The 12,356-nt window shown below is 42.9% G+C and overlaps 1 protein-coding gene across 7 annotated transcripts in view; it reads right to left on the bottom strand.

Moving 5' to 3' along the window:
* The window catches only part of RAP1GDS1 (Rap1 GTPase-GDP dissociation stimulator 1), a 174,338-nt gene that overhangs the window by 69,665 nt on the left and 92,317 nt on the right, over window positions 1–12,356 (bottom strand). For 5 of the 7 annotated variants that reach the window (XM_019488073.2, XM_059722338.1, XM_014600233.3 and 2 more), the window contains exon 3: window positions 3,195–3,317. In XM_019488073.2, the coding sequence (XP_019343618.1) occupies window positions 3,195–3,317 (123 nt within the window). Of the gene's footprint in view, window positions 1–3,133; window positions 3,318–12,356 lie in introns of those variants that run through there. The other 2 variants (XM_006278535.3, XM_006278536.4) reach the window with 2 other exon arrangements.

Raw genomic sequence — 12,356 nt, 5'->3', positions numbered from 1 at the left:
ATTACTCATCTAAACCATTATTCTTTTGAGAAATCAGTTTGATATGTATTCTGATATGCCAGTTTGGTATGCATGTGCTGTATGCAAATTTTTGAGATTTAATTTACTTCAAACGCTTTCAATAACTAAGGTACAAAATAATGTATTTGATTCCTTTCATGTTTTTCTGACTCTAAACCCTTCATATGTAATTTTACTTCAAAGCAGCAAAATTCCAGGAAATAATTTTGATGTTTAAAAAGATGGTATATGTAGATTATAGATTATCTGTTAAAGATCTAGAAACAGTAATATTCTTGGACTTTTAGATCTGACAACTTTACTGAACTATAAGATAAATTAGGGAAATTGGGTTTTTATAGAGTATGACTTTTTTCTGAATGGAATTTTAACTCAGCAGGAAAAAAATGAGTTAAATATTTAGGATTACATACATATCAGAAAACTTAATTCTTAGGTTAAAATTTCTATTAAATCATCTCACCTAGATCAAATACAGGGAAGAGTGATTTGGGCATATGCAAATAACTTCATCCCTCCTTATGGAGAGAAGTAAACTTTAAGTCAGATTTATTTCATTTCTGTCAACATAATCATTAAAAGAATGCTTAACATTCCAATTCAACTTGAACAGAAGGAGCAAACCAACAATCTGTCTTCAAACAAGAAGCCAGTTTTGAACCACGGTGTAATGTATTCCCTGAAGAATGTGTTTGAAAAATCCGCAGAGGGAAGGCAAGAGCTGCCAGGCCCTCCAGTAGGCAGCAGATGAAAAACACCCTTCCCTCTACTTCTTGGTTCCTCCTAGGGGCAGAGCTATTTGCAGTTTATAACTCTTCTCTGTAACTCCAAGTATGAGAATGGAGCCAGTTGAGGAGTATGAGAGTTCAAATACATCTCCCCTTCTCTTCCCTTTTTGGGGGTTCAGGAATTGGCTCCCATCTGCAAGACCAATTTCATTTCTTTCCCATGCTCAAATATTGTGACAGGTATGGATCTAATTTCACTCAAGTAATGTTTAGCCCTTTTACAACTCTCTTTGTTACACAGCAACATGTAGCCACATAAGTCCCCTATGTGTCTAGGTAACTAGTGGTTTCTAGCTATGTAAGGTCTCTATGTGGCTATGGCCATTCTAATAGGTAGCTGTAGCCATCTATAGCCCAATGCAACCAGAAAAATGTGGTTGGTGTGGTTGGCCAGATGGACTGACTAATGAACTCTTTCTCCAGTGCAGAAGCTGCTGAGTAAGACTGTGCTTCCGCATGGGGTGCTCCGTGACCCTCTTCCAGCTGCATCATGTGCTGTGTTTTGAGCCTATGAGGAAAACTGAGGCAGGAGGTCACTTCCAAGCCCCTTGCAGTACCTACCTCATCTCACATCTCTCCTTTCAGAGACACTGAACCAGGTAACCCAACTGGCTTCTGGATGGAATCCACAATGTGCAAGTCGTAAGCTCCCAGTCAAAGCTTCCCATCTTGCCTGCCTCTGCCTTTCCTTTAGCAGGCATGACCTTGCCCACACACTGAGGTCCCACTACTTTTTTTGAATGGACTCTACTTGGAGTCCATTGGCATCCTGCGGCAGGCCAGTATGGGGTGCTCCTACAGTGAGCCACCCACCTCACTACACCTGACCACCTTCCAGGCTCTGAGTGCCTCCCTGGGGTTGCCTCACATCTGGCTGACCCCCTTCCTGGAGGACACCTGCTAGCCTGGGGGTAATGCCACCACCACCCAGGGTCTGGACTGATCCTGGCTCTGTATCCCCTGGGAAACACAGGCTTAGTAGCCCTTGAGGGTACTCGACCCACTTCAAGAACTTGGGGTGCTTTCCTCAGTCTGAAGCACAAACAGTGGTCTCCCTTAGTCAGCTGAACCAAAGGGACCCCAAGGCATAATCTAGACCCACTCCCAATAAGTCTTCTACACTAGGTACAAAGGAGAACTTCATTGGTTACAAGGAGTAGGTTTGGAATAGGGTACAGGGTAGAGTAATATCAGAGAAATCCCATAGAGCAAACTGGCACGGCTGGGTAGCCTTTGATCTTGCATCTGGGTTACTGTAAGCTATATATCTAGTTAGATCTCAGGTAGCTTACTCACAAGTGTCATCCAGAGGCAGGTGGAGAGTCCCTCTGGAGGCAGGCAGTTCACTGATCACGAGTTTCAAGAGAGGAAGCAAGTTTCAGACGGTCCAGCTTCTCTCTCTGAGTTTTTTCATCATGGCTACTGCACCTCCTCCTGGGCAGTCCTTAATTTATACAGACCTTCTGACCTCATTTACCTGGTCCAATGGAGACCAGCACCTGTTGGCTGCTAGCCAACCAATTTGAAATGCATCACTGGTTGCTGGGTAGACTGGCATTGCTCAGAACAAAAGTGAGCTCAAGCCCCTCACCCAGGTATGTGATGCCAGTTACATAGGCAGAGGGAGCAGGTTTCCCCCCTCCCTCAGGAATATATCCAACTCGGGTTACCTAAAGAGATGGGATGTCTGCCCTTTGCAGGGACCATGTTAACCATTGTCACAGGGCAGAGTTTTTGGGGAGAGACAGGCGGCATTCTGCCACACATCCCACAGACAGTCCTGCTCATTGGGGAGGGTAGCTCTCAAAGACCCTGTCCCCCATCAGCTTCTCAAGATGCTTCATCCTTGTTAACTGTTTGAGGACTAGGAGCTCTCACATCATCAAGAAGTGGGTGAACCCACAGCAGACGAATGTGAGCTCTGGCATCAAGGCTCCCATTTTTTGAAAGTCTGGCCATCCTTCTTGCCAAATCTTTTAAAGAGAGCCTGACACTGACTCTGGGCTGTGCAGCCAATGGGAGTCCCATGGTTATGCACAACATCTACACAGAAATCTATTACCATGTTCATATATATTACTGAAAGTCTATGCCTTAATATTTTACTCAATAAAATGCATTTCAGTTGTTTAAAACAATAACAAACAGAATAAAATAAAGACTAATATTCCATTGACCAAATGCTGCTTTGACATATTAGCAAATGGATAAATGAGCACTAAAGAAATCTAGTGGTAACAAATATTGACAAGACAAAAACAGAAAAGGGAGAGATGAAAAATATCTAATTTACAAAATGAAAACATAAATGAAGTAAAACATACTGACAAGTGAGGTGCAAAACTGAAGATGTTCCAGCAGAAAAGTTCTTGTGGAAAACCTCACCATTTTTGGCTACTTCTGCTATGATGTTAGCTACTTTTGCCGTGCTGGAAGACTGTGGAGTCAACAGACTTGCAAACACCTGGAGAATCCCACTTTTCTGGATTTTTTCACTTGTCTCAATATCTGAAAAACATCACACAAAAAATGACTTGCATAACAATTTACAGCCTTTCTGGTTTTTGTTTTTAAAGAGAGGAGACCAAACATTCAAAATCTCTACATAAAAATGTAACTTAGATCCAACTCTTACATAAAAGGTAATTTTCATAGCAATGATCTTGCTACATAAAAGCGGGTGATGTTTCAGTGTTCATTTCACATAGTGACATGATGACATTTAACTCTTGCAAAAGAGTTTTACCATTTCAAAGCACTTAACAGTAAATCCCTATGAGGTAACGTGATTAAAAAAAAAAAAAAGTCTGATCCTCTTCATTTTACACAAAGAAAGGGAAAGTAATGCAGCCAGAGTGAAAGGATGAAACCCTGACCCAGGCATGAGAGGCAACAAGGTACACAGCAGCCCAGTGTGTTTGTAAAAGTATAAAGACAACACAGTGGGCTGATTTGGGGGTGGGGAGGGGTTGGACTTGGTTCAAATACAGGTGAGTTAATAGACAACTGGGATTTTGGGAACCAGAGAGCTATGTAAATACTGGGCTTAACCCCTGCTCTACATGTTTGCCACTGTGCTGGGAATTGTTGTGCTAAGGCTGTAGGATTCCTCATGCAGATCCAGAGAGAAGGGTCAGAGCCCCATCTGTCATGTTGAGAATCAAGGGTTTCAAGAAGATCTCTTCCTTCTAGTTCCTGAGTGGGTTCTGCTCCCTGAGAGCCCCACCTCACATCCCTGGCAATAGCATAGTTACAGAGCTCAAAAACATAGGGAATTTAGATTGCAGTCAAGCAAAAAAGCACTGTATTCTAAATGTGTTATCTTTCTGCTTTCAAATATTTTTTCCATTTCAGATTAACAAATATGATATATGTATGATGAGATGGCAGTGTTTTTCAGGTCATTTTGTACACACAATGTGACTTCTGTTATTTCACCATTCACGCTACAAGTTGTCATGTTCTCCAAGACTGTTTGCAAGATGCAGATCAGGATGTTCTTGTGCGAAGCAGAATAAATCCATCTAAACCGAGTCCCTTCTTGCTCTTCCAAAGGTCTTGACTACAAGATGTGCAACATCCCCACCTAACTTTCAAACAGATGTAAAACTTGCCAGGAATCAGGGAAACCCAAGAATATAGCATGAGGTAAAAACCATACCTCTAATAGACCATAAGATACTTCAGTGCTTAAAAATAAAGTTAACTTGAGAATCATGTGTTGCAATTTCCCTGTACAATGGTTCTGAGAGCTCAAAATAAACGGGAGGAGTAGAGGGGAACACAACAATGTACTTTATACTTACGTGCTATGTTTCAAATCAGGATCTGAAAGGGATGGTTATTATTAACTTGGCATAATGAACCTGTGGCAGCAGAAACTTAAGCTTAACTGACTGATATTTTAATTAAAACTATTTTCCCCCCAAACCAGCAAGTGCTTGCCATATCCCAATTGGGTAACCTGCAAGTTTACACAATGGGGCTAGGAGAGAAGAACCCTGGATTCAAATTCTGGCTTTGTCACTAACTGCACATGATCTTGGGAAATTATTCTTTTGCTCAAATTCCTCACCTATATTATGTTGATATAGCCAAATGAGGCGGGATAAACTGAAGCTTAATTAACTGCCATTTAAAAATGCTTTCAACAAGTAACACAAGATAAATTATTTTTTTACATTTATTTACAAGCTTACATAGTTGCATGTTTTCAAATACATTAGCAAACCTTTTGCCATCACAATAGAATATTAATGATCTATGTGGAAGCTGTTGCAAATTGTCCAGTTTTGAGACAACATATGTTTTACAGGTGAGCTTTCCCACTATGCATGTAAGAATGAAAAGATTTATATGCGTAGAAAATTCACATCAAAGCTAAAGGTAGTCCACAAGAAAAAATTCTTGTTGCCAGACCCTTTGATTTCAGTACCCAAAGTATAAAAAACAAAACTGGAAATGTGGATTTCTACTGACTCATACAATTTTACCCACAATTAGTAGGCAGGAGGCATTACTGTGGTCTCTCTTGCCATATTGCTGAGATGTAATGTATCCAGTTTTATTTTATGGTGTACAGTTTGATGTACTCATTATTGTGCAATGCATAAATTACAAAAATAGAATAAAATATGTCCTGCAAGAAGTGGGGAAAATAAAATTGAATGTTGCTCCAGGCGAACTGTGTGTAGTAGATAGGCCCTGATTTATTTGATTGAGATAAACAAGTACCAATAAAAATATGGTCCCAGGCTAAACAGACCTCTGCTGGAAATTGGAATCAGCAATTCTGCTACTGGTCAAAAAGGATTCAAATAGAAATAATATCTCAGGTCTTTTCTTATTTTTGAGCACTACTGGAACCCTACTGCCCTCCTTTTCCTCCACTCCACTAGCTCCCATGATCCAGATGGGGTACTGCACTAGGAGTATATCCATATTACAGGCTGTATTATAGTATAGAGATATCCAGGGCAGCCTTAAATAGAGTAGCGTGAATTCTGGAAGTCATTTGGCTGTGGCAGCATGGAGGTTAATGTTTTCTGCCAAGAAAAATGCTGCTCTGGGGCCAACATTAATTATCTGATTATAGAGCAAGAACTGTGCCTTGATACAGGCCATGAGAAGAGTAATGACAAAAATCAGGCTATTAAGTAATGTACAAATGATAATGCTAATTTCCCTGAGCTTGATCTCTTGAAGTTCTTGGGCTCTCCTTGTTCACTGAGAAGCAGGATAAATTATGCTGAATTGCAACCTTTCTCCTGCCTTGGCTGGATGGCTTCCCAAATTCACATGTGGGCATCTCTGCACAAGACCTACCCTACAATTCCCCAACCGTGAAGACGGGGGTAACCAGTTATCATATCCAAGCATGCTCCTGGGTCACAGGGCGCATAGTCATTCAGATCTCCGTTCCCCAACACATCTGCCAGTCTCTTACATCAATTACATGATCAGAACATATTGTACTTTTGCCACCAGACAGAAGACATACGGTACAACACACACTACTTTCAGCACTCCGAGGCATTCTGCCTGCTTAAGTCCTACTTGGACAGAACACAACAAAGCATTTCCACTCATCCACTACTGCTCTGCACAGACCATGCCTTCAACATATTCATGGGAGAAAGGTTGCAATTTAGCCTACTGATGCATATATAAACTCATCCAAAATTTAAGTAGAGCACAGTATTGTGGGACAATAAATTTTAGCAGAGAACATTCATTAATCTAAAAATACAGGCATTTAAAGAACATCTTCTGGGAAAGGCATATCTATGGTACATGTGACTAAAAGGGACATCTTTACAACATCACATCTGTTATCCTAAACAGAAGGCAGGGTGGCACCTTAGAGACTAACTGGTTCAGAGAGGCATAAGCTTCCAGAGGCCAAAGCCTGCTTGTCAAAATGCTATAAATGGACTTGCAGAAATTAGGGGTTCTACAAAGATGGGGATTTGAATAGGGTAGGGGCACTGGTGAGAGAGGCAAAGGAGGGTTAAATAGCTTATGCCTCTCTGCAGCAGTTAGTTTCTAAGGTGCCATTCTGCCTTGCCTTCTGAGTGACTTTGGACTAAGACAGCTAACTACCTGGAGCACATAAAAAGTGGAAACAGGGTGAGATCACTAAAGATGAATATACCTCCTCTGCTCGTGCTTGTAGGGAGGCAGTTAGGCAGGCCAAAGCTACCATGGAGCTGAGGATGGCAACCCAAGTAAAAGACAACAAGAAATTGTTTTTTAGATATATTGGGAGTAAAAGGAAGGCCCAGGGAGGAATAGGACCGCTGCTAAATGGGCAGAAACAATTGGTGACAGACAGGGGGGACAAGGCTGAACTCCTCAACGAGTTCTTTGCCTCAGTGTTCCTAAGCGAGGGGCACGACAAGTCTCTCACTGGGGTTGTAGAGAGGCAGCAGCAAGTCGCCAGACTTCCATATGTAGATCCTGAGGTGGTGCAGAGTCACTTGGAAAAACTGGATGCCTTTAAGTCGGCAGGCCCGGATGACCTCCATCCGAGGGTGCTGAAGGCACTGGCCGACATCATTGCAGAGCCACTGGCGGGAATATTCGAACGCTCGTGGCGCACGGGCCAAGTCCCAGGGAATTGGAAAAGGGCTAACGTAGTCCCCATTTTCAAAAAGGGGAAGAAGGAGGACCAGGGCAACTATAGGCCAGTCAGTCTCACCTCCATCCTTGGTAAAGTCTTTGAAAAAATTATCAAGGTTCACATTTGTGAGAGCCCGGCAGGGCAAATTATGCTGAGGGGAAACCAGCACGGGTTTGTGGCAGGCAGATCGTGCCTGACCAATCTAGTCTCCTTCTATGACCAGGTTACGAAACGCCTGGACACAGGAGGAGGGGTGGATGTCATATACTTAGACTTCAGGAAGGCCTTCGATATGGTATCCCACCCCATGCTGGTGAACAAGTTAAGAGGCTGTGATGTGGATGACTACACAGTCCGGTGGGTGGCGAATTGGCTGGAGGGTCGCACCCAAAGAGTCGTTGTGTATGGGTCGGTCTCGACCTGGAAGGGTGTGGGCAGCGGGGTCCCGCAGGGCTCGGTCCTTGGACCGATACTCTTTAATGTCTTCATCAGCGACTTGGACGAGGGAGTCAAATGTACTCTGTCCAAGTTTGCAGATGACACAAAGCTATGGGGAGAAGTGGACACGCCGGAGGGCAGGGAACAGCTGCAGGCAGACCTGGATAGGTTGGACAAGTGGGCAGAAAACAACAGGATGCAGTTCAACAAGGAGAAATACAAAGTGCTGCACCTAGGGAGGAAAAATGTCCAGCACACCTACAGCCTAGGGAATGACCTGCTGGGTGGCACAGAGGTGGAAAGGGATCTTGGAGTCCTAGTGGACTCCAAGATGAACATGAGTCGGCAGTGTGACGAAGCCATCAGAAAAGCCAATGGCACTTTATCGTGCATCAGCAGATGCATGACGAATAGGTCCAGGGAGGTGATACTTCCCCTCTATAGGGAGCTGGTCAGACCACAGTTGGAGTACTGCGTGCAATTCTGGGTGCCACACTTCAAGAAGGATGCGGATAACCTGGAGAGGGTCCAGAGAAGGGCAACTCGTATGGTCAAGGGCCTGCAGACCAAGCCCTACGAGGAGAGACTAGAGAAACTGGACCTTTTCAGCCTCCGCAAGAGAAGGTTGAGAGGCGACCTTGTGGCTGCCTTTAAGTTCATCACGGGGGCACAGAAGGGAATTGGTGAGTATTTATTCACGATGGCGCCCCCGGGGGTCACAAGAAACAATGGCCACAAGCTAGCAGAGAGCAGATTTAGACTGGACATTAGGAAGAACTTCTTCACAGTTCGAGTGGCCAAGGTCTGGAACGGGCTCCCAAGGGAGGTGGTGCTCTCCCCTACCCTGGGGGTCTTTCAAGAGGAGGTTAGATGAGTAACTAGCTGGGATCATCTAGACCCAGCACTCTTTCCTGTTTATGCAGGGGGTTGGACTCGATGATCTATTGAGGTCCCTTCCGACCCTAACATCTATGAATCTATGAATCTACCTCTCATTACCCTGAACAGTCCTATTTGCAACAAACTACTTCCTAGCTCAATTTTTCAGTTTAGAGTTCATCACATTAGCCTCCCAATAAAAATACTAAAGGAAAAAGGCCTACGAGCTGAAGCACAAAAATGAAATTTAAGCCACTTCCTTAAAAAATCTGGATTCAGGTAAAGGATTTAATGAAATAAAGAATGGCATCAGGCCATTGAAACATTCTGGGTGTTGTTTTTACCTGATTATAAAAAAGGGGCTCAATGAAAAACCTACAAATGACGACTCATGTCCGACATTTCTACTCCATATTTCATGATGTCTTTTGTTGTCGAGAAAGAAGGCCTCAACGACAAGCAAGCTATGCATCGTTCTATCGAGCAGAAGCTGGTACCAATGGAGAAAATCTCCAGTCAGTCCTCACTTCACTGCTGGGCCAGTTACTCCCCCTCAATTCAGACACTGCTGGTGGAGACTATGGCTGTGGAAGAAAGGGACATGCAGGGCTTTTTGAGGGTGGGTGGTTTTAGAAGCAAGAAGCAGACAGTAGGGAAGACTATAGAAGGCAGGAAAGATAAGTAGCTGGTCCATGTTTTTTTTGGGGGGGTGGGCAAAGGAATATCTCAGGGTTAACTTTCAAAAGTATGCATTAATAAAACTCACAGTTTCTTCACAATTGTAAGCCCAACTGCAGGACTCACTCAAAACAAAATTGTGACAGCTAATATTTGTAGCTGCAGGCACAACAACAACAATCCCCCCCAATGAATAATTTTCTTCTCTCTTGGGTACTGAGAGCAAGCATGGGTTAGCTGATGGTTCCTACCAATCCATTTGATTCCTTGTGTCCCTCCATTATGCTCATGGCAGATAGCTGCAGAGATGGGAAAGGGGATCAAGGGGTCTTAAACAACGCATAAGGGCCATGGAGGGTAAGTGGGATTTTTATTCATTCTGGGCATACATTTGGGCTGAGCATTTGCGTTGCATTATTTCCAGTACAATATTAAAACAACTTATTGTGTTTTTCCTCCCACAGAGCTGCAAGCTTTCGGAAATGATGTTCCAGCAGTTGCCAGAGGCCAAGTCCCCCAAAGGGCCTAGCATGGTGAGCAAAATAGTGTTTTTCCAGAACGATAGAAATACGAATATTTTAAAAGCATAAAATTATCTATTAATTTTTCTTCCAATTTGTTCCCTGGGAAGGCAGAGGAGGAAGCTAATTTGGTTTTCTGGCTGAGGGTATGATTAATATTTGTAAATAGTATGTCCCCACTAGCTGCTAGGCTCTTTCCACACTTGGGGGTTGAGTAAATGTCTGCAGGGTTAAAAATAAAACCATAATAAATCTTAAATGTAATGTTTTCAGGTTGTCTGCTGCCTTCCTGGTGCCATCATGCCTTTTGAAGTGGGCCAAGACCACCTGAATGATATTCCCACTGCTTCTAGGTCTACAGACAGCAGAGAAGCAAGTAATAGGCAGACCCAGCGTCTCCCACATTAGACCTTCTGGAGGGAAATAAGAGGCATTGCTACCCATGTTCTAACTGGTTAGCAAGAGCGAACCATTTTCTCTCTCTTACCTAAATTATTTACATAATCCACTTCCCATCTATTAAATTGGTCCCAAAAATCTGGCACCATAGGCAGCCTGGCATTACGAACAATCTTCAAATTCCCTTTACTGTGCATAAGTCTTGACCTGAGATGTTTTCTTTTAAGGTCTAGTTTTCAGCCTCTATACATGCACCCACTGTCCTTCTGGAAACCAGCACAACTTTTAAGTATAGAAAACAAGCATAGCTGTAGATAAAACTAGGTACTGTACTTGCAAAGCATCTTAAAAAAAAAATCAACTCCGCTCCACATGATGTGATGCATTAAAGTAACAAACTAGCAAAAATGGAAAACAGGATTGAGGCAAAACCTGCTGTCTGCAACTTCTCTCATATTTATATTGGGGTAAGAGTATGTTAAGATGTGTCCACTGTGTGATCTTATTAATGCCATAACAGCATGATTCAAATGTCAATATCCTGGCTTCATGGTTTATGCAGAGCCTGAAGAGGGCAGAATACAGAGTATGGGTAAGAAATTATAGTTAGAGATCCAAGCTGAGAGGTGGATTACAAGTGTCAATAGACTGATTAATCATTATCAAGTAATAATGATGACTGTAGGAAACATCCAATGACAACCTCAAATTAAACTGGTTACTCTCTCCTGCTCTTGGCTGTATTTCCTATTAAATGTATGTTTCACACTACATTTCTCTGTCATTTCCTCCATTCTCAAGTGAAAGAACTAAAAAGAGGGGTGCGGGAAAGAAATGTAGAAGTGCTGCTACTTAGCACCTGCCAGCAAGGAGAAAAGTAATGAAGCTCACTCCTGCTCCCTTTGCACAATGAGATGTAGTTACACTATTCACTGTACTTTGTTGGGGATGGGGAATGCTTTTTAATAAAAAGAGCTTAGAAGAGTGGTGTTCAACCTTCTGGCCCCATGGGCTAGATGAGCTGCACAGGATTCACCTGCATGGGGTTACCACTTGATCTTGTAATGGAGGGACCCTGAGTGTCACCCCCACTACATGCTAAAGCAATCTACCACACAGGACTATATCATTGAACCCTCAGGGCTCCCCATGGTTCTGGAAATTTGATAGCGAGGGAGTGGCAATTAATGTTGTCACTGCTCCCCCACTGCCAGGTTTTTGAAGCTGTGGGAAGTCCCACAGGCTGGAGATGGCCAGAGCTGTAATAGCTGCTATGTACCATATCTGCAAGGATGCTGTATAAGCCTCCTCCAAACACTACAGAAAATGATCTTGGTTTTATAATGGGCTCCCCACACCCAAGCATCAGGAGAAGAGGGTGAATGCACAAATAAGTTATGATGAGCCACATGTAAGATAAAAGAAAACATTCCATTTGCTCTTTTAATAGGGTAGGAGAAGGGGACAAAGGAAAAGTTACATATGGCATGGCCTCATACTGCAAAAAAACCAGACATGCAGCTTAGAATGTGCATTCCTAGTATGCTGACTCTCACAAGAAACACTGCACATGCCTGACTTTCATTAGCCTTATAGCTTCTTCTTTACCCCATCGAATCTAGCTCTAGACTGACCAACTGAACATAAGAAGTGGGTCCTAATGAACATCAATAAATGTGGGGATCATAACTAAAACTGGATATTGTCAGATTTTGATTGGTGTATCTTAACCTAAAAGAAAGCCCTGTTCATGGAGATGCTTTTTACAGAAAAATTCCCCTCCCCCTTATAAAATACAAATGAAAGAAATTACTTTTTGTATGCTGAAAGAAATATAAACAAGAGTTCCCCTTGATATGCCTACTCCCAATTAGCTGCTATGCACCTGTCAGGCACACGTTACTTGCTGGGAACCTGTTCATCTGCCGTGCTAACTTGAGCCCTGCAAGATAGAGAGGGCGGATTCTCCCTTAGCTGTGGGAATGTTTCCAAAACAGAGAAAGTGTCTGC

The sequence above is a fragment of the Alligator mississippiensis genome, chromosome 2, assembly GCF_030867095.1.
Source record: "Alligator mississippiensis isolate rAllMis1 chromosome 2, rAllMis1, whole genome shotgun sequence".
NCBI lineage: Eukaryota > Metazoa > Chordata > Crocodylia > Alligatoridae > Alligator > Alligator mississippiensis.
Note: the sequence above shows the minus strand (reverse complement) of the source record. Positions and strands in the feature narration are given on the sequence as shown.